Here is a 22,780-nt window from a genome sequence, read left to right as displayed (position 1 = left end):
CCTGGTACAATAGCTTGGTGGAGCTTCAGCTCAGACATCACTGCCTTGGTATCCTTGCTGAGGTGGCACCGGAATGCATCCCAGACAAGGAGACGCTTGCCGAAAGCTAGTGGCCCGATGGCACGGCGCAGGAAATCTTCAGTTAATGAGTTATCCATCCAGACCTTTCCGGCCCAGTTGAGGATCAACGTCCCTCCAAACTTTTGCACGATTGCAGGAACAGGGCGCTTTCTTGGTAGGAGAACATAGGGCTTCACCTTCGTTCCGTTCGCTCTTGCACAAAGCATGACCGTGACATGCACCTTCTCGTGCCCAAGAGTTTGCATGGTAACATCCTTCGCTCCCTTGGTGGTGATGCAGTTCTTCCCAATGGGATCGAGCCAAACTGCTGTTTCATCGCAAGCGAGGATGTTTGCATCTGTGTACTTGTGCTGCTGGCGTTGCGTTCGCAGGAACAGCACAAAGTCGATGATTTTTGGAACGTAATCGGCAGGTGGCTTTTGACACGTAGTCGTTGTAGCACGAAGACTAAAATTGTTGCAACGTAAGAACTTCTCTAGCCAGCCCAAACTCGCTGTGAACTTGTCTGCCTCCAGTTTGCCCGCTTCAACAAGCTCAGAAGCGATTTTCATTGCCTCCAAGCGAATAAGACGGCGAGAAACACATTTGCGATGTTCTCGCATGTTCAGCACCCATTGTCGAACACGGTCATTCACCGCAGCGGCTAGCTGCGTGCGCCCACCGCCAGAGAGACGTTGACTCTTCGAACTTTTCTTGCCGCCAGACAACTCAGCCTTCATTTTCGCTTCATTTTTCCGCCAAAGTACGATCTGGTTCCTGCCGACCTTGAACTTCTGGGCAGCAGCAGAATTGTTTACACGCTTAGAATATTCTACAGCTTCCAACTTTAGCTGGAGAGAAAGAGTTCTCCGTTTCTTCGATGAGTTCTCTGCCATCTTTACACAAGCTTACAGGAAAGAACGATCTTACCGCGTGGGTGAAAGGAAAAACCATGCCATGCGCCAAGCGCTTACAGTGCGCAGCACGTGTACCTTTCTACGCCTACGGTACGGTAAGTTGTTTTTGGTGCACGCGACTGACCATGGTAACATGTACATGCAATGTGCGTACATATACCACCGTACCGTGTCCTTTATTGGAGACCCAGGTGGTTTTCAGGGCACTTCACAGTGTGCTTATAATGGAGACTGTGCACTTTATTTTTTGAATGCTGCCCCAAGGTGTTCTATTATTGGAGACGTGCTATTATTGGAGACTGTGCTTATAATAGAGATAATACGGTAGTACTGTCTCTCTTGTATTGGCTACGGCCATCATGAGAATAAAGATAACGATACTGCTTGTATTTTTGAAAACATTGAAAACGTCTCAACGTTGTGTGTTACATTGTATTTGCTTTGGGCTGTTGTCTCAGCTACTGGAAATGCAAGTACTGGAGAAACAGCTTCATCAGCAACAACCATGGTATCAAGCACTACCCTGTCGCCAACAATGCTACCAACAAATACCACGCCAACAGCGCCATTGGCAACAAGTGCAGGTCAGTTCCCTGAAAAGTACAATCATGTTTCAAGTCGGCTTTACTCAGATGTCTAAGCGTTGTTTAGCTTTACCTACTCACGGTCCTTTTGATAGTTGCTAAGTATTGGAATGTGTTCTTGGTTGTAGCTTTCTTTTAAGGTTTCCTGCACCACAATGTACATCACTCTCTTAGTATTGACTCCCATTGATTTTTGCTATACATGTACCTAAAAGCAGTCTAATATTTCTGCATATTTCACTCCTTAGTGATAGCTTGCATGCCGTCCTACCGGTAGGACCCAAGAAATCGAGCTGCAAAAGTGCTTTTGGTTGAGAAATGTCTTGAAACAATAGGTCTTTTGCCAAATAAGACACGCAGTGACTTGGCAGGGCATGGCATGCGTATTGAATGCGTGACACAGGCACGGGGTACATGCAGTGCGTTCCTCCCAGCGCGAGCTCTTGCTTTGGAACCGCAACGATCAATCACCGCGTTTGGCGTTTACTCGCCCACGTGGCCAGAAAAATGTGGCTCTCCTGGATCGAAAAAACTGACAGCGAAGGGTTTCTGTTTTATTCTCGCTTTTTCATCGCTGTCCGCTGTTTGTTTAGAAAGTATCTCTTTGCATATACTTCTCGCTGGGCCTTTGCAGTGAGTTTGATACATGGCTGATGAAGCCGTCCATGAGCCGAGCCCTTCTTCTCTTGCCGCGATACGTTGCGATGAAGGGAACGTTGAAACTAGTCATGTGACTGAAAATGAAGTTGAAGATCCCAATGTTCGGTTTGTGATGCCTCCGGACAACGAGTCGTTTGAAAAATGGACGGTGAACCAGTTGAAGACGTACCTGCGAGCTAGAGGAGCCCGAGTGTCCGGGAAACGAGATGAGTTGCTCGAACGGTAAGTACCACTTCGGGATGCAGTCTTCAAATAACGTTTCGCAAAAGGAAAAGGAAATTTTATTCCCGTAGCTATGCAGAAGACGTTACTTCAGTAACGTCTGGCGCTAGCCAGGGTCCACACAGCTTTAATTTGGTGTTTGTTTGTTTGTTTGTGTCACGCCTGGCGCTATCCCGTATCTGTCCCGTACCGTATCGCACAGCTGGCCATTTGCTGGCTCCCGTATCTGTCCCGTACCGTACCGTACCATCAAACACAGCTGGCTACAAACAGCTGGCCACAATATTATGTACATGTATACGACTCCCTGTGTGTTGCATATGTGCTTGAAGGGGACGGTTGCACTTTTTGTAGCTCCGTTTTATCTGAGTTTTCAGTCGTTCCTCTTACTAGTTTTGCCAAGGGGGTGGCTCTGGGTCCACCAGAGTTGCCCCTGGCATATTTCTGAATTTGCTGGGGCGAGGGTTCCGCGACGCGGTCGCCAAGGCAGTGTATTTTCAGTCACGACCGTTGTCGTCCTCGTCTCTCCATTCGCGGTGGTGTAGCTGACCCCCGAATGGTTTCAAACTGCGAAGCTCGGAGGAGTACAGTGGTGGCAGAGGCATGAGCTGTGAGTGGAGACGGTTGCTGGAGATGGATGGTGATGCAGGGAGAAGAGTTACGCTGCCTGATGCCGCGTGGAAAATTGTTTGAATCTGCAATTTCAGTTCGAGCGCGGTGGACTTCTAGACGATGTGTCCTCATGGCTGTTTTTCAACGCTTGGCCTATCGCTGATATCCCTGAGTGGGATGTTCTTCCAGTGGAGTCCAGGTGGGACTTCGGGTGCCCACACTCCATCACCTGGTTGATTGTTTCGGAACTGCAAAAATAATTATTGTTTCCTATTTTGTGCGCATCTCTTGTCATCTCTCTTTTCTATACGTCGCACACCAGATGTACTACTATCGCCGTCTTTGTCTTGCTTTCTCTCCCTGCTTGCTGTTTTTTCTGTTTCTGTTGCCACTGTCCCTCATCATACCCATGCTTGGGTGGTGGGCGGCGTGACCCGTTAGGGTAGCTGCCAATACAGTACGACTCCCTGATGTATAGAGAGACTTTCTGGAAAGAAATAGGGAGACGAGGAGGAAATGAAATTAGAATGGATGTTAGTTGCAGAATAGGTGATAGGATGCGTCAGCAAAAACATACTTTGGAAGAGAGATCCCGTCGTCTCCAAAATAGGCGTGAACGGGCGAATCAGCGCCGGTCACAGGAAACGTCGGCAGAGTGATCCCGTCGACTCCAGAACGCGCGTGCTCGGCAGAGTCAGCGCCTTCCCAGGAAACATTTCCATCAGTTCCCACAACATGCATGATGAGCTAAGTAACAAAGCATAGCGTAGGGCCCTGAGCTTCCAAGCTCTCTCGTCGGTACATGTTTTTGCTTTCCAACTTCCTCCATCTGTTCAGGGCCAGGTTCTACCACAACGATCCAAAACTGCGCACTCCAGATACATCTGGCGGCAGGCGTCGGCAAGGAAAACGGAAGAGTGCTGCCATTCAGAGCATTGTTGACGCTGAGCTCGTGGAAGCACATAGTGATGCAATAAGCACATCGTCCACTGTAGCAGCTATATCTCGTCCTAGTTTCCTGACACAGGGTGGGACACATCAAGCTCTGCTTTGCCAAATGACCTATCGCTTGGTGTGACTTTCGATCACCTCCGAGCCTGCGGCAAGCATGCTACCGTGAAAAGTCCTTCACCCGCGGATTCAACTTCTTCTTCTGGAGTTACATACATTCTGTGAGCTGTTGCAAGATTGCAATGTCTACTGAGACCCCGACCAGATACTTCATCAAAGCCAAGTGCTGGGCGTCCCAGTCCAAGAAAGAAAGTTATGCACTTGAGTGTTTAGTTGAAGCAGCTGCTACAACTTACCTGATGTCTATCGCTTATGCACACTGCTCTTGCACTGCTGGAGTTGCTGGCTCGTGCCATCATCTCGTCGCACTGCTCCTAAGCATCGAGCACTGTGCGAAGAAGCAGCAGGATGTACCAGCAGAGCAGACTTGCACAACTGAGAAGCAGGCTTGGGGTCCTCGGCCTCGTCAAGTTGTCGCACAGCCAGTTTCTTCACTTGTAATTGAAAAAGCGGATCCGTTGAAGAATATGGATGACAGTCGGAGTGTCCGGCGAGCATCCTCGCTCTATGAGGCGAGAGGTCCTTCAACCAAAGAGATTAAGTGTGAGGAACTTGATCGCCTGCTGGATAAGATCACCGCAACCGGCCACAGGTACCCCATTGCAACTTTGCTGTCGCGTGGAGAGGAGATGCACCAGTGTCCGTCCAAGGTGGGCGCTGTCCCATTCGGCTCAGTGCTGTGTTACCACCAGCTCGAGGGGGGTAAAGTTGATGTGCCTCCAGCTAGAAAGCGACCATTTGTGGCGATAGCTGACCAACCGCAGTTGGCAGCGTCAAGCTCGCAAACAGCAAGTGATGATCGAAACGCCACCTCAGAATCACCTACCAGCCAACAACCTGCTGGCGCTGAGTGTTCTACCAGCCAGCACTTCTGTGATTTACCACTGCCGAAGTCTGCTAGGGAAGGTGATGAGTTTGCACGACCGCTACTCCATAGCAAAACCATAGCCATCGAGCAGCTCACTCGTAGTCAGGGTAGCAGTGAATTGTGGAAAAAACAGAGGAGAATCACCCTGACTTCTTCACGTTTCCACCTCGTAACTCACCGGAAGGAGGTGACAGATGCATTCGTGACGAGCCTCTTTCAGGACAAGGATTTGTCTCGAGTTGGAGCGGTTTCTCATGGAAGAGCCTGTGAGGATTTGGCCAGAAGGGATTATTTGGCAAGCAAGCAAACAATGTGCAACGCGGACTACGAGGTGCGGCAATGTGGTCTGGTCATCCACCCTGTTTACCAGTACATTGGCGCTAGTCCTGACGGCCAAGTCTATGATGGGTCCTGTCCAGCCGATCCAAATGGTTTGCTGGAGATAAAATGTCCGCACACCGCTTATGGAGATGACTTAACCCCTGCTGAGGCCTGTTCATTGCCAGACGTCTGCTGTGAGCTTGTCAATGGTCAACCCCGGCTCCGTGCTAGTCACGCGTACTACTACCAAGTTCAAGGGCAACTTGGTGTGTCTGGCTTATCTTGGTGTGACTTTGTCATCTGGACTGGGCCTCGTCAACTTTCCGTGGAACGCATCTTGTTCGACGATGAATTTTGGAAGAAGGATCTACTTCCATGCCTGCTACAGTTCTGCTCATCCCATCTGAAAAAGGCCACGGAAATCTCTGCCGGCCAGGTTTTCCAGGATGATTGAGAACATTGCCTGGCAGCTGTTTGTCCACTTGAATCATTATTATTACATTTCATTCTTTTCTTCCCAGTTATACATTGTAATCTTGTAATGGGTTGAAATCGTAAATACAGATCAAATGCAATAGCATGTAATTAGGCCTCAAACTGAAAGGAACCTGCAAGATAAAATTCGAATCATTTCAACTTCATGCGTATGGTTGTACAATACATGTATAATATATTCGCCGTTGTAGGTCCGTTGTGACCGTAATAACAATCCCGGCAAGACTAACTTTATTCATTGAACTTATGTAAATATTGCAATCCAAATTATATCGGTTCAAATTTTGTACAGAGGAAGTCATTATCTGCTCAGTAATATGATTGTGCATGACTGTTCAGGCATGACGAAATTCGTGTTGCTGAAGATCAATTCGCCATGCAATGCTAGCAACAGTTGGCATGGATAACTTAATTTGCATCAGCAAGTAAAGGAGCCTGGAACAATGTGAGAAGGCAACAGACTGTCCATATCTGATTGATGATGGGGAAAAGAGTTGTTGGAACAATCTTGGAAAAGATGTTGAACTCCTTGATCCGCTCCATCAGACGCTCAACATGAATTCGTAACTTGGCGATTTGTTGCGTTTTCTGAACGTCTTCTAGGGCCATCTGGTGTCCTGATCGCTTGAACAGGGGAATGTTCAACTTGACGCCATACGGCACTAAAAGATCCTGGATGTCGAATCCTTTATCTGCCATAATCGATGTCCCATAGCCGGCTGCTGGGAGAATATCTAGGAAGTGGCTTCTGATCGTTAGCTCGCGGTTACTGATAGATCCAGTGAACAACTCGGAGATGAACGCCACAGCACCATCTGGGGTCATACCGATGAGGCCCTTCAAGGTGGTATGTGTCTTGTACGAGCTGTACAGTTGGGACTGTGCAGGCAGACTGGACGCAACTTCGAATTTTAGCTCTGTGGCATCAATGATCAAGAATGTTGTCGGCTACAGGTCCTTGAACACATCGGGCAATCGTTCTGACACTTGGGAAGGGTGCGGCCATATTGGTATCATTCCCAGTCGCAGGTACATGTATTGACCATTGTTGTGATGATACGACTCACAGTCCCAGTATCTATCAAGTACAGATCAGCCAGCATTCGGATGTCTGTGCCGCGGCAAAGACGAACCATGGTAAGGAAAAACTTCTCTCTCCAAGCCAACTTGCTCTTCCGTCCAGCACCGGGTTTCCTTTTCCGTGAGTCGGCATCCAAGGGTTTGCTGTGAAAGGAAATGACGCTCTTATCATCCAGGTGAAGAAATTGTTCACATGCATCAAATGCAGCAAGTGAAGGAAACCCAGTGTAGTACTGCATATCGGAGTCAGAGTCTTCAAACCGAGCTAGAGAAAATAGTTTCAGGCTGAAGTCGACTTGGATATCGTCGATAGCAGCCAGTGCTTCTTCAAGTTCGTCTTTTTCCTTGGCATTTTCCTTCGTCGTGGCTTTCAGCTTTGCAGCGTCTGACTTGGGCTCCTTTGCTACTTTAGGAGGAGGAGAAGCACCACGCTCGCGAGACTTTCTCTTCGTGGGCTTCTTCCATGCAAATACGCTTGGAACAGCAGTAGATTTCAGCCTTGCGCCCGACTTCTTTGTCCCTTGGACATAGTCTTCGTCCGTGAAGTGGTTAGAACACACCACTGTACTGTACGACATGTTGGTAAACACACCGTCCCTCTCATCTCGACGGCTGGCGGCAATCCAAGACTTCCTTGTGTCCAACTCGTCCCTGCTCATGCTTCTAGCTTCTCCAGTTTTTGTTTCTTTGCTACCAGGGAAGACGTGGAACAAAGTATTTTTGTCCGAACGTCGGTCGCTGTTGCACTGCGGAACACAGCAGTGATCGCCTTTCCCCATGACTAGAGAAGCTGGGAAGATGTCCTACATAACAAAGCTGAACACTTTACAAGAACCAGGCGGAGAATCTCCAGCGGCTGTTCTTTTATCTTCTAAAATGTCGAGCGCGATCGCTTGAAGAAGTTAGTTTCTGAAAGTAAAGGCACGAACAAAAATAGAAGGAAAAGTCACATTTACACGTGGGCGAGTACACGCCAAACGCGGTGATTGATCGTTGCGGTTCCAAAACAAGAGCTCGCGCTGGGAGGAATGCACTGCATGTACCCCGTGCCTGTGTCACGCATTCAATACGCATGCCATGCCCCGCCAAGTCACTGCGTGTCTTATTTGGCAAAAGACCTATTGTTGAGATGAGGTTTTTGGCAGGCAAAGTAATGGCGCAAAATGCAATGCAATGTAATGCAATCCAATGCATTGTGTATGCGCAATTTTTTCAATTGTCAAAATGGCCGCACATAATCTTGTCGGTGCGCTAGCAACTCTGTCCAAAGTGAATTTTGACCATGGCACATCAACCGTGGTGAGGTCCTGTTGCAAAAGAAGGGTCCACGAGTGGGATTCGTACCCAGCACCCCTGTCTTTCCGGGACAGTGCCCTACCGATTAGGCTACCGGGGTCACACACACTCATGGGTCCTTCTTGCTACACTGCTCCCCCACCCCATCACAATGTACTGAATGTTAGAACTACGAATACTACTGTCCTAATGTTTTTATTACCTGGCCAAGGCAGTGGAATGCATAATTCCATACTCCGTTTCCATGGTTACCATGGGCTGTTACCATGGAGTTTCGTAGTATGCCTTGTGTGGCTTCGTCTAAAATTTGTGGACTCCTTCATTAGCCCCTGAGCAACAGTTTAGTGTCAAGTTTTAGGTCAATGTTAGCACAGTGGCCATGCAGCAAGTCTGTGTATGATGGTCCTAGTGGTAGGTCCTACCAGTAGGACCGAGGTCTATGCAAGCTATCGTTAGAGCTATATTGACTGCTTATATTTGACTCCCTTTTAGGGATTGAACACGTGCTTGGGTTTGTCGTGATAAATCTAGCATACACTTCAAAGTACTCGAAGTAGCAGAAAAAGTTATATAGCAACTTGCCTTTCAATTCCCTCTCCCCGCTCCCCCCGCCCCCTTTGCCTTTTCAATTTTGACAATCCCACTGTGGGATGGGTGTGTCGACTTCTCAGCGCATCTCTTTTTCCCTTTGCATGTCACATTGCCTGATAGCTGTAGTACAGGACTGGATCGTTGTGCTGGTCCAGTGCAGAGTTGAATAAAATGGGCAGTAGGACTGCATTCTCGTATTGTTCTTCATATGTTGGGCTGCCCCGCATTGGGTACAGATTTGTCCAGCTATGGAAAAACTTTGCCACGCGCCCGTCTTCAATGTTATGCTGGCTATGAGTCTCTGTATTTGCATTTGCTGCTCTTTCTATGGGCTTGCGGCCTCTTGGCGACATGGAAACTGAAACATCTCCTGACGATCTATGTTCTGTAGAAGCAATGAACACATCACCTACAATTGCACAAGTCACTAATACTGCTGCAACAGCAACAACAACAGGTTAGTACTTTACACAAGTTTTTAGCCATTTTTGAAAAATGTGGAAGTTGCTGGTGCGGTTGGATTTTGTTGGCCATTTTTTTGCGTTGTAATTCATGCTTGTATATACAGGTCAGACCTCGCTATAATGACCACCGCTATAACATAAACCTCACTACAACGTATGAAATGCAAATGTCCCTGCCGAAACCGCATCACTTCTGTATTAAATTTCCTCACTATGACCTAATCCGCCAAAGCGTAATTTTTGCTATAACACACTGTTCTGCAGTATTCACTTGGTCCCAAGTGCCCAGATATCTCAGTATAGTACAAAAAGTTGTACAGTACATTGTCCTTCTGGCCGAAATCACTATCTTTTCTTGAAATTTCTGCCCATGGCTGCATACCCTTGCTTGCACTCAACGCGTCTACTGGCATTCATGCATTCTTCCAACACCGCAGTCGTGTGGACTGGGTACGTAATGTGTACTTCGAGAAGTAGTGTTTTCAACACAATGCAGTCGAGACCCTAGTGCAACACACTTCCTGAGTTGACCAGAGTGGATCATTACTACCGTTTAGCTAGACAGTTGTGATCAGTAAGCAAAGAGCGTCATTTTGACATACATGTTGCATACTGGTCTCCTCAACTCACTATACCATTATATAAACGGAGATTACATTATACTCAATCTGCGGACAGAACTGTTTCGTTATTTGTGGACTCGTCAGCGCAGCACAGTGGAAATGAGGCCGAACCTGGTAGCAATGAAAAAATAATTTTCCAAAGCCAGATTTAAAAACCAGGCCCGAACGTACCTTGCCAGAGTCCTCGAACTGACAAGTCAGTGAGCTCTGCGTAACGCAAACAACAAAGGCACTACCCCACGCATTAAATTACGAGATTACGTTATAGCGAGGTCTGACTTGTATTTTGGAAGGTTATAAGGCAGTTGATAGTAATTATTTTCTTTTTCTTTTTGGCTATTTTTCTTAGTTACTGGTGGTGGTGATTCTGACACGACTACTTTACTGTCAACAACAATGAAGAACACATCACCTACAATGACGCAAGCCAATACTACTGCTGCAACAGCAACAGGTTAGTACCTTGCACAAGTTCTTAGCCATTCTTGCGTGATTGAAGTTTCAAATCTTTATTCTCACGATAGCCAGTGGCCAATAAGAGATAATAGTGTAAGAAAGGAGAAAGAGCGAGGAAGAATTGGGTGGGCAGAGCCTAGGGATTAATGACTACTTAAGTGTACGGGCAGGGGTGGTCGCTACACGAGCATACAGAGTTGTGCAACAGCAGGGATATCTGGTATTTGAAGAGAGTACGAGAAAGGATTTTGTGAAGCTGGGTGGGCAAGCAGTTAAAGTAATGAAGGGCCTTGTACAGTCTGTATCGGCTATAGCGTACCCTTTTGATTTCCGTGATTTTATCACTATAACCGATGCATCACTATATGCGATACGATCGATTTTCTTCGATCGACACGTGAAAGGCAAGGAAATACTTCCAGCATGGCGTTTTGACAGTGCCCGCATTTCCATAAAAAAATTCTGTTATGTACATGTACATGTGTCACTATCAAAATAAGCAACGTGAAGAAAGTAAAAAAAATAGGGCCTTTGATATTATTGCAACATGTATTTTAAAGTTATCACTACAGGCGATAATAATGTAGTGTGTTATGCATGTTTTGATTCTTTGTTGCCATCATAATATCCGATATATCATTACATCCGATAATATTGGTTATAGTGATATTTGTACTGGATAAAATACGTTTTGCTTTTGATATTTCGTACCAATATCACTGTAGCCGATATATTCTTATATCCGGTCACTCTATAGCCGATACAGACTGTACAGGGGAGAATGGAGACAGCGATCAGTCCGCGGAGTTGGCAAGTGCCAAGTACGAGAGCGACGTAAATTATACGAAGGTTGCACGCTGCTAGCAGTATGCAGCGAGAGTATATGCGGTGGGGCATAATTGTGGCGCAGAGAATGTGCGAAGAGTATAATGTTTATAGTTTCAAAAAGATTTGCAATCCTGGCGATCAGCCGCGGAGTTTGGCGTCTTCCCGTATGAGCACTCGAGCGCTGCCTGGAAAAACTCACTGTGAACTCGAAGAAATATTCCGCGCGAAAGCAGGAAAAATGACTACTCGCTCGCGTTGATAAAGTCATGTACGTCTGGTTTACAACAAACGAGTTCTTCCTCGTATCGATAATGGAGTTAGAGAGGACATGTCGAAACGAAAGTGTTGTAAATGTTGACAAGCGGCATGGGTCCCAATTCGTTTTGTGACCAAAATAGTTTCTTTGAGCTGCGATGCAATTTACTCACCGTGTGACGAAAACGACATTGACACGGACTCATTCCCAAGGCATGACTTGGCAAAGCTATCTGTGTGACTTCGACGACATTTTGAGAAAAGCAGACGCTTGTGAACGCTGATAGAAGACGGCGTTGACTGCTAAATTCAAATAAATTGGCGATCTTGATATACTAAAATAAATCTCAAAAAGCTACAGACTTCCATATTCACTCACACCATTTCAGGGTTGTGGGTGTGTTCACATGGCGTGAGCCAGTCAAGTGTCAGTCAGTTCGGCAGGAAGCGCGAGCTCCAACAACAAGTCGTTTGGTGCAGCCATCTTCTTTGTCTTGTACCACCTTGATCACCAAAACAATGAAAAAAGTTTGACTTGAGGATAGGTTGGGATTTGAACTCACAACTTCATGGTCAGCAGACAGCATTCATAACCACAAGGCCAAAAAGGAACAGATAAATCGTGGGTTTTGATAAAAAAATCGATACTGGCTTCCTGGGCAAAGTCGAAACCATTGGAAAAGGCCGGAAACCTGGCCGAAATTGTAACTCCTTAATGATTGGTCCAATTGTTCCGAAACCTTCACAGAACAATTTGCCGTGTCCTAACAAGCCATTCTATGTACTTTGTTGTCCAAATTTCCCTTATCTTCATACTTTTTAAGACCCAAACCTGCTTGCATTTCTTTTGGAAACAGACTGTAACTTTAAAGCGTGAAAATAATGTTGACCATTTGATGCGATGCAATAGGTGGGAGTGTTCTAAGTGTGTGTAAAGGGGAAGGTGGGGACATATTCTGGCGGCTTTCCGCTGGAGACGTTCTAGCCTGTCAAGGGAAGTGTGTGAGAGTATTGCTCTCATATGAGAATATAGGTAGTATGTATGTCTGATAGATGTGAGATAAAGAATCACTGGTGAGTGTAGACCTTAGTCTAAAAAGAATATTGAAAGACTTGAGTGATTTTTTGACTATGTATTCAACATGCTCCGTCCAACGGAGGTCATGCTGAAAGATTATTCCGAGGTGTTTGTGTTTTTGTGCTACGTTAAAGGGGAAGTATACCCTAAAATCAAATTTTCACCAGTTGTAGTCTTCGGGGTGCTGAGTCGAATGGTCTTGGTCCGAGGAAGCTGAGACGCTCCCTTCCTTCTTGAATCCCAATCGAACTCGCGCACTTCCACCAAAACTGGGTGACTGCGCCCTACTAGATGGGGAGTTGTATGCAAAATGTCACTAAAAGCGCCATTTCGTTCTTATAAAAGTACGGATGACCGCCATTGGCCCATATGTTGTAGTCTTTTGGACGCTGAGTCGACTGGTTTTGGTCTGAAAAGGCTGCGATGCAGCGTTCCTCCTTTATTCCCAATCGAACATGGTTGAACAAGCGGTCACTTGCTCCTGCGTACACCAGTCACCTGGTCACCGTGCCTGCAGGGTACAACTTACTAGCCTGTTTGACCTTTTTTGGGTGCAGTCCTGTCACTAGAGTTGAACTAGAGTTGAACCTTGGTGTGAAAGTTGTCGCCTGCTGGCGTGGTGACCAGGTGATTTGGGCACCCAGGAGCACGTGACCGCTTGTTCAACCATGTTCGATTGGGAATAAAGGAGGAACGCTGCATCGCAGCCTTTTCGGACCAAAACCAGTCGACTCAGCGTCCAAAAGACTACAACATATGGGCCAATCGCGGTCATCCGTGCTTCTATAAGAACGGAATGGCGCTTTTAGTGACATTTTGCATACAAATCCCGATCTAGTAGGGCGCAGTCACCCAGTTTCGGTGGAAGTGCGCGAGTTCGATTGGGATTCAAGTAGGAAGGGAGCGTCGCAGCTTCCTCAGACCAAGACCATTCGACTCAGCACCCAGAAGACTACAACTGGTGAATTTTTTTGATTTTAGGGTATACTTCCCCTTTAACCCTTTGGAGTCCATGGTTCGATTTCGAACCATGGGCATTTTGTATGCATGTGGGCGCAGTCAAACTTTCGGTTCTCGGCCAAATCTTGACCAAATTCAACAATCGAAGGGTCTAAATGGTAGAGAAAACTCTCAGCTATCGCCTCGAACAGGTCCGAAGTCTCTCCGACGAAGTTTGAGGGAGCGGCGAGCGATCAAACATTTCTAATTTTCTGCGCTGCATGCTGCGAGTCAGCAGTGCGTGAAAAAAAGGGATTTTCCCAGCTTAATGACAGGCGGCACGTGTCATGACCGGCGCGGCAGGAAGTCACGGCAAGGTAAGCTTCTACTCGAAAAAATTTGAACAGTTCCGGCTAGATTCAGTGAAATGGCTACAGGAGACCGATTTCGTCTCAGATCTGGAGCTGGACTCGCGTTTGGGGCACGTTGTGGTTGACAATGAATAGTGCTCTTGGCGAGTTTGGGCTCATTGTATTTCTCTCATCAAGAGCTTTCCAACGAGCTCAAGATCTTCAAAATCGGTGAAGTAGAACCAAAGTTATGTTGAAAATGGAGTGCGCATTTTCGTGACTGCCACAAATTCTGCGGAAGCAAAAAAGTTACGGACTCCAAAGGGTTAAGCGGACTATTCCTGAGGGTGAGCTGGGGTAGCTGTTCAGGGGGACGGTTATTGTGGTAGAACGGGAGGATGACCGTTTTCTTCGTGTTAACCAGCAGATGCCATCTTTGAAGCCAGTCTCCAGCTGCTGTGACACTCTGTTGTAAGTTTCGGGTGCAGTTTTGAAGAGTTCTCGCTATGGAAATCAGAGCGGTGTCATCTGCAAATTGGCTACATGTGGTGCCGGGATTCTCACATGCGTGTGGAAGGTCTATGGTGTAGATGAGGAATAGAAGCGGCCCAAGAACAGATCCCTGAGGGACGCTGGCAGGGATCCCGAGGAAAGGCGATAGGTCGCCATCCACCTGGACCCTCTGCCGACGCCCCAACAGGTACCGTCGGAACCACTGCAGGGCGTTGCCGTGGACACCATAGTGGGAGAGTTTTGCTAGAAGGCCTGCAGGCCACACACGATCGAAGGCCTTGCTTAGATCAAAAAAGTTGATGGCTTGGTTGATTTTGTTGGCCTTTTTCCGTGTTGTAATTCATGCCTGTATATATTTGGGAAGGTTATCGGTTATAAGGTCATGGATAATCTCAAAATTTTGTATATTTTACACAAGGTTGGGGAGCCAAGGTTTGTTTATAAGAAGAAAAGAGGACCAAAAGAGCTACAAGTTACGCTATCGTATCCACGAACACCAGCAGTTATTTTACAATCAGCTGTTGCGATAACATTGCACGACACTGACGAATCAACCACAATGAGAAGTGTCACTGTTGCCACGAGAGTTTAGTAACACTCTTACCCAATGTCGATGAAGCGGGAAGAGATTTTTCAGCTTTGCTGCAAACCCACAGTCAATTTCCAATACGAAACTTCGAATCCTGGTTGTGACAGTCAATTTTTTCTTCAGACTTTTACTGTTTGTGGTTTTCCCTCAAACCAGTGAGTATAAAAATTACTAGTAATATTGCCATGTCAATTACAAACTCCAGTATCACCTTCTCTGACAAGCCTTTGATAGGCGAAACAGTTGTCAAAAGGAAATGTTTTTTTACCCGTTACATCTTCGTTGTTTGAAATTATTGGTGTGAATAATGGCTACCAAGGGTGGCAATGGTCGCCTTTAAAGCACATGGAGGAGGAGAGTTTGTAGTATTATTCAACAGCTTTAATATGGTACCGTTCACAGTTTTATAGAATATTCATGGGATAACAATGTATTTTCTTCTTCTTTTTGGCTGTTTCCTTAGATACTGGTAGTGGTGGTTCTGAAACTACTACTTTACTGCAAACAACAATGTCACCAACAGTGAATAGCACGTCGCCAACAACAGAGCCAGAAATCACAGGTCAGTTGCGTGTTATTAAGTGGGTGGGGCAAGTGGAACATGCCATGATGAACTTTACATTATGTACGCAGTTGAGACATCACCCACAATGAAAAGTGTCACTGTTGCCACGACATTTTAGTAACATTCTTACCCAATGTCAATGAAGCGGGAAGACATTTTTTCAGCTTTGCTGCAAACCCACAGTTGATTTGGTTCATGTAAATCGTAGCATTTCATGGGAAAGTATGATGCAACAAATAAGATTTCAGTCTTTGACCACTTTGGTAGTGGGTTTGATCTTTGTACTCACCTCCCAGTGCTTTAGTAGCTGAATGTGCACCTTGGGCATTGAGGTTGTAGGCGTCGCTACGCATGCGGAAAATTCAGTCTAAAGTGACCTGTGAAATATTTTAGCCAATGTGTGAAACACGGAAAAAGGGCACTTATAAAGTGTAATTGTGTCGGCTGTTAACCTAATGGCATTTCAGGCTTGTATTTTTGGAAAACATTAAAAACGTCTGAACGTTGTGTATTGCATTGTATTTGCTTTGTGCTGTTGTCTCAGCTACTGGAAATGCAAGTACTGGAGAAACAGCTTCATCAGCAACAACCATGGTATCAAGCACTACTCTGTCGCGAAGCATGCTACCAACAAATACCACGCCAACTGCGGCATTGGCAACAAGTGCAGGTCAGTTTCCTGAAAAGTACAATCATGTTTCAAGTTGGCTTTACTCGGATGTCTAAGCGTTGTTTAGCTTTACCTATTCACGGTCCTTTTGATAGTTGCTAAGTATTGGAATGTGTTCTTGGTTGTAGCTTTCTTTGAAGGTTTCCTGTACCACAATGTACATTATCACTCTCTTAGTATTGACTTCCATTGATTCTTGCTATACATGTTACTAAAAGCAGTGAAATATTCCTGCATATTTCACTCCTTAGGGATATACTGACTGCTTATATTTGACTCCCTTTTAGGCATTGAACATGTGCGTGGGTTTGTCGTGGTCAATCTATATTGATTTCAAAGTACTGGAAGTAGCAGAACAATTGACATAGCACCTTGTCGTTCAATTCCCCCTCCTCCCCCCCCCCCCCCACCCAACCCCCATTTTGCCCTTTTAAAGTTGACAATCCCAGTGTACGATGGGCGTGTTGACTTCTCAGCACATCTCTTTTTCCCTCTGCATGTCACATTGCCTGATAGCGGTAGTCCAAGACGGGACCATTGTGCTGGGTCAATGGCAGATTTGAATAAAATGTGCAGTGGGACTCCATTCTCATGCTGTTCTTCATATGTTGGGCTGCCGTGCATTGGGTACAGATTTGTACAGCTATGGAATAACTTTGCCAGGTGCCCGTCTTCAATGTTATGCTGGCTATGAGTCTCTGTCTTTGCATTTGCTGCTCTTTTTTTGGGGGCTTGCTGCCTCTTGGCGACATGGTAACTGAAAACATCTCCTGACAATCTATATTCTGTAGAAGCAAAGAACACGTCACCTACAGTGGCACAAGTCACTAATACAGCTGCAACACCAACTGCAACAGGTTAGTATTTTACACAAGTTCTAAGCCATTTTTGAAAAATATGGAAGTTGCTGGTGCGGTTGGATTTTGTTGGCCATTTTTCGTGTTGTAATTCATGCTTGTATAATACAGGTCAGACCTCGCTATAACGACCCTGCCTATAATATAAACCTCACTACAACGTACGAAATGCAAATGTCCCTGCCAAAACCGCATCACTTCTGTTTAAAATTTCCTCACTATGACCTAATCCGCTATAGCATAATTTTTACTATAACACACTGTTTCGCTTTGTTTGCCTGGTCCCAAGTGCCCAGCGACCTCATTATAATACAGCACGTTGTACAGTGCATCATTGTCTTCCGGCCCCAATCACTTTCTTTTCTTAAAATTTCTGGTCACGACTGCATACCCTTGCTTGCATTCAACACATCTACTGAAATTCATGCATTCTTCCAACACTACAGTCGTGTGGACTGGGTACATAATGTGTACTTCGCAAAGTAGTGTTTTCAACACAATGCAGTCGACACCCTAGTACAACACACTTCCTGAGTTGACCAGAGTGGATCATTACTACAGTGAAACCTGTCTAAGGCGACCCCTCAAGGGACGAGAAAAAGTGGTCGCCGTGGCCAGGTGGTCTTCTTATCCAGGTTCAGCGGGTCACGTGACTATATCCACATGTGATACATCATTTTGATTAGTGCATCACAGTGCACACGCCTATGCTACTCTAGCACGACTCATGTACCTGGGGTCCTCAGACCTGTCAAATGCCGTGCATGCACCATGTACATCTACACTTCCTGCACTGATGTGTAGATCTACCATGCCTGGTGCACCATGCAAAGCGTACATTTACATGACTAGCACTGTGCAACGCAGTCGCGGGTGGGTGGTCGTTGGTCGCGTTGAGCGAGTGGTCGCCTTATCTGAGGTGTTTTGAACGTGAATGCGTCCGTGACAAGGAAAAGTGGTCGCCATGGTCGAGTCGTCGCCAGATCCGAGTGGTCGCCATATCCGAGTGGTCGCCATATCCGAGTGGTCGCCATATCCGAGTGGTCGCCATATCCGAGTGGTCGCCATTACAGGTTTTACTGTACTTTAGCTAGACAGTTGTGATCAGTAAGCTACAAGTTACGCTATCATATCCTAGAACACCAGCAGTTACTTTACAATCAGCTCATGCGATAACATTGCACGACACGGCACGGACCAATCAACCCCAATGAAAAATGTCACTGAAGCGGGAAGAGATTTTTCAGCTTTGCTGCAAACCCACGATCAATTTCCAATACGAAACTTCGAATCCTGGTGGTGACAGTCAATTTTTTCTTCAGACTTTTACTGTTTGTGTCTTTCCCTCAAACCAGTGAGTATAAATATTACTAGTAATATTGCCATGTCAATTACAAACTCCAGTATCACCTTCTCTGACGAGCCTTCGATAGGCGAAACAGTTGTCAGAAGGAAATGTTTTTTTTACCCGTTACATCTTCGTTGTTTGAAATTATTGGTGTGAATAATAGCTACCGAGGGTGGCTATGGCCGCCTTTAAAGCACACGGAGGAGGAGAGTTTGTAGTATTATTCAACAGCTTAATGGCACCGTTCACAGTTTTATAGAATATTAATGGGATAACAATGGATTTTCTTCTTCTTTTGGCTGTTTCCTTAGATACTGGTAGTGATGGTTCTGAAACTACAACTTTACTGCAAACAACAATGTCACCAACAGTGAATAGCACGTCGCCAACGACAGAGCCAGAAACCACAGGTCAGTTACGTGTTATTAAGTTGATGAGTCAAGTGAAACATGCCATGATGAACTTTACATTATGTACACCTTTGAGACATCACCCACAATGAAAAGTGTCACTGTTGCCACGACAGTTTAGTAACATTCTTACCCAATGTCAATGAAGCGGGAAGACATTTTTTCAGCTTTGCTGCAAACCCACAGTTGATTTGGTTCATGTAAATCGTAGCATTTCATGGGAAAGTATGATGCAACAAATAAGATTTCAGTCTTTGACCACTTTGGTAGTGGGTTTGATCTTTGTACTCACCTCCCAGTGCTTTAGTAGCTGAATGTGCACTTTGGGCATTGAGGTTGTAGGCGTCGCTACGCATGCGGAAAATTCAGTGTAAAGTGAACTGTGAAATATTTTAGCCGATGTGTGAAACACGGAAAAAGGGTGCTAATAAAGTGTGATTGTGTCGGCCGTTAACCTAATGGCATTTCAGGCTTGTATTTTTGGAAAACATTGAAAACATCTCAACGTTGTGTAGTGCATTGTATTTGCTTTTTGCTGTTGTCTCAGGTACTGGGAATTCAAGTACTGGAGAAACAGCTTCATCAGCAACAACCATGGTATCAAGCACTACCCTGTCACCAAGCATGCTACCAACAAATACCACGCCAACTGAGGCATTGGCAACAAGTGCAGGTCAGTTTCCTGAAAAGTACAATCATGTTTCAAGTTGGCTTTACTCGGATGTCTAAGCGTTGTTTAGCTTTACCTATTCACGGTCCTTTTGATAGTTGCTAAGTATTGGAATGTGTTCTTGGTTGTAGCTTTCTTTGAAGGTTTCCTGTACCACAATGTACATTATCACTCTCTTAGTATTGACTTCCATTGATTCTTGCTATACATGTTACTAAAAGCAGTGAAATATTCCTGCATATTTCACTCCTTAGGGATATACTGACTGCTTATATTTGACTCCCTTATAGGCATTGAACACGTGCTTGGGTTTGTCGTGGTCAATCTAACATTGATTTCAAAGTACTGGAAGTAGCAGAACAATTGACATAGCACCGGCTTGTCGTTCAATTCCCCCTCCTCCCCCCCCCCCCCCCCCAGCGAACCCCAACCCCTATTTGGCCCTTTCAAAGTTGACAATCCCAGTGTACGATGGGCGTTTTGACTTCTCAGGACATCTCTTTTTCCCCCTGCATGTCACATTGCCTGATAGCGGTAGTCCAAGACGGGACCATTGTGCTGGGTCAATGGCAGATTTGAATAAAATGGGCATTGAGACTCCATTCTCATGCTGTTCTTCATATGTTGGGCTGCCGTGCATTGGGTACAGATTTGTACAGCTATGGAATAACTTTGCCAGGTGCCCGTCTTCAATGTTATGCTGGCTATGAGTCTCTGTCTTTGCATTTGCTGCTCTTTTTTGGAGGGCTTGCTGCCTCTTGGCGACATGGAAACTGAAAACATCTCTTGACGATCTATGTTCTGTAGAAGCAAAGAGCACATCGCCTACAGTGGCACAAGCCACTACTACTGCTGCAACACTAACAGCAACAGGTTAGTATTTTACACAAGTTCTATGCCATTTTTGAAAAATATGGAAGTTGCTGGTGCGGTTGGATTTTGCTGGCCATTTTTCGTGTTATAATTCATGCTTGTATATACAGGTCAGACCTTGCTATAACGACCCTCACTAGAATATAAACCTCACTACAACGTACGAAACGCAAATGTCCCTGCCAAAGCTCGCTGAGCATCCCATTGCTTTGTAAGTTGCTAATCCCTTCCCACTTTGTGTACGTACTCTTCATTTTCTTTTTTCTCTTCTTCCGTGGTTGGTCTCACCCTCTCCTCAATTCAATTGGCTGTCTTGACATGCCATGAGGTGCAGAAATAAATAAATAAATAAATAAAACCACATGACTTCTAAAAAATTGGTTGTGAGCAACACTGGCTCACACTCAAATCACTGCTTTTCACCAGAAAAATATTATATTTCAACGTTTCGGTCCTGAAATAACCATCATCAGGAATGATGACGGTTATTTCATGACCGAAACGTTGAAATATAATATTTTTCTGGTGAAAAGCAGTGATTTGAGTGTGAGCCAGTGTTGCTCACAACCAATTTTTTACTTATGAAGCTGCGTGATGCGTCCTACAAGATTTTAAATCACATCACTTCTGTATAAAAATTCCTCACTACGACCTAATCCGCTAAAGCGTAATTTTTGCTATAACACACTGTTTCGCTGCGTTCCCCTGGTCCCAAGTGCCCAGCGACCTCAATATAATACAACACGTTGTACAGGGCATCGTCTTTTCGGCCCAAATCACTTTCTTTTCTTGAAATTTCTGCTCACGGCTGCATACCCTTGCTTGCACTCAACACGTCTACTGACATTCATGCATTCTTCAAACACTACAGTCGTGCGGACTGGGTACATAATGTGTACTTCGAGAAGTAGTGTTTTCAACACAATGCAGTCGACACCCTAGTACAACACACGTCCTGAGTTGACCAGAGTGGATCATTACTACTTTAGCTAGACAGTTGTGATCAGTAAGCAAAGAGTGTAATTTTGACATACATGTTGCATACTGGTGTCCCCAACTCACTATAACATAAACGTTGCCCCACCCCGAAGATTCGGTTATAGCGAGGTCTGACATGTATTTGGGAATGTTATAAGGCAGCGGATAGTAATTTATTTTCTTCTTCTTTTTGGCTATTTTTCTTAGTTACTGGTGGTGGTGATTCTGACACAACTACTTTACTGGCAACGACAATGAAGAACACATCACCTACAATGATGCAAGCCACTACTACTGCTGCAACAGCAACTGGTTAGTACCTTACACAAGTTTTTAACCTTTTTTGATCAGATGGAAGTTGATGGTATGGTTGATTTTGTTTGCCTTTTTCTGTGGTGCAATCCATGCCCGTATATATTTGGGAAGGTAATAGGTTACAAGGCAGTGGATAATATCAAAATTTTGTATTCTTTTAGACAAGGGTGGAGAGCCAAGGATTAATTTATAGAAAGAAAAGAGAACCAAAAGAGCTACTAGTTACGCTATCATATCCTAGAACACCAGCAGCTACTTTACAATCAGCTCATGCGATAACATTGCACGACACGGTACGGACCAATCAACCCCAATGAAAAATGTCACTGAAGCGGGAAGAGATTTTTCAGCTTTGCTGCAAACCCACAAAATCGGTTGTGGCAACAAACGCGATTAGGCCGGCTGCAGGGACGCCGTAATGACTGTCGCACTCGCCCCAGCACCATTCAAACAATTCCCTTTGGCAGTTCACGGCACGAACTTCAACAAAGCCCCGTGAATGCGTACCAGGGGAAGGCTAGACAGCATGTCTCTAGACATCAATAGGCATCGTATGAAAAGCCAGTCAATAGCACTAAAGACCGAAAGCCTTTGTCACGGTTCGGTTTCACTCGCGCACCGGGCCCGAGCTGGCAGCACAAACAAACGCCGGACGCGAGCTGGCAGCACAAACAAACGCCGTACTCACACGAGCGTTGGGCGAACGGATGGCCACAGCCATCAAAAACAGGAACAAACCCATCCACGGCTCTTTCTCTTGCTAGCTGTGCTGCTGCGTGCATCCAACTGTTTTGCAATTTCTCCCTCCCACCCACGCCTCCTGGTATTTATTATCGCTCTACACTATCCTACGTCTCACAATGAGTGCCACTCAGCATGATGGTACTCCAAGCTACATTGTATTTGATCTGTCCTAGCTCACTATTCTGGACAAAATATTAATTCAATTGCAATGAAGCGCCGGGGGCCGACGGGGGCATTCGGCGGCTTGGTCTGATTCCTAGCTTGTTGGTAACCGGCTTGAGATTTCCAAGGTTGCTATGACAACGTGCAGTCATGCGCAGGGCCACCCAACATGCATTTGGGGGCCCAGGAAAGACAGAAACGCGTTGCTAGGCAACAGCAAAAGCGCTCGGCGAGTATCACGCTACTCATGCAGCACGCACGTTGGCTTAGGGTATCACGCTACCCTTGCGCTGCGGGGTACCACATAATTGCCCCT

The 22,780-nt window shown here is 45.7% G+C and overlaps 1 protein-coding gene across 1 annotated transcript in view; it reads left to right on the top strand.

Moving 5' to 3' along the window:
* Positions 1 to 1,012: 1,012 nt before the first annotated feature.
* The window catches only part of LOC135810457 (mucin-2-like), a 35,481-nt gene continuing 13,713 nt past the window's right edge, over positions 1,013 to 22,780 (top strand). The window contains exons 1-11 of the mRNA XM_065323950.1: positions 1,013 to 1,067; positions 1,436 to 1,561; positions 9,169 to 9,234; positions 10,214 to 10,318; positions 15,336 to 15,434; positions 15,982 to 16,107; positions 16,899 to 16,964; positions 18,624 to 18,722; positions 19,270 to 19,395; positions 20,200 to 20,265; positions 21,451 to 21,555. Of these exons, the coding sequence (XP_065180022.1) occupies positions 1,013 to 1,067; positions 1,436 to 1,561; positions 9,169 to 9,234; positions 10,214 to 10,318; positions 15,336 to 15,434; positions 15,982 to 16,107; positions 16,899 to 16,964; positions 18,624 to 18,722; positions 19,270 to 19,395; positions 20,200 to 20,265; positions 21,451 to 21,555 (1,039 nt within the window). The remainder of the gene's footprint in view (positions 1,068 to 1,435; positions 1,562 to 9,168; positions 9,235 to 10,213; positions 10,319 to 15,335; positions 15,435 to 15,981; positions 16,108 to 16,898; positions 16,965 to 18,623; positions 18,723 to 19,269; positions 19,396 to 20,199; positions 20,266 to 21,450; positions 21,556 to 22,780) is intronic.

Source organism: Sycon ciliatum, chromosome 2, assembly GCF_964019385.1.
Source record: "Sycon ciliatum chromosome 2, ocSycCili1.1, whole genome shotgun sequence".
Lineage (NCBI taxonomy): Eukaryota > Metazoa > Porifera > Calcarea > Leucosolenida > Sycettidae > Sycon > Sycon ciliatum.
Note: the sequence above shows the minus strand (reverse complement) of the source record. Positions and strands in the feature narration are given on the sequence as shown.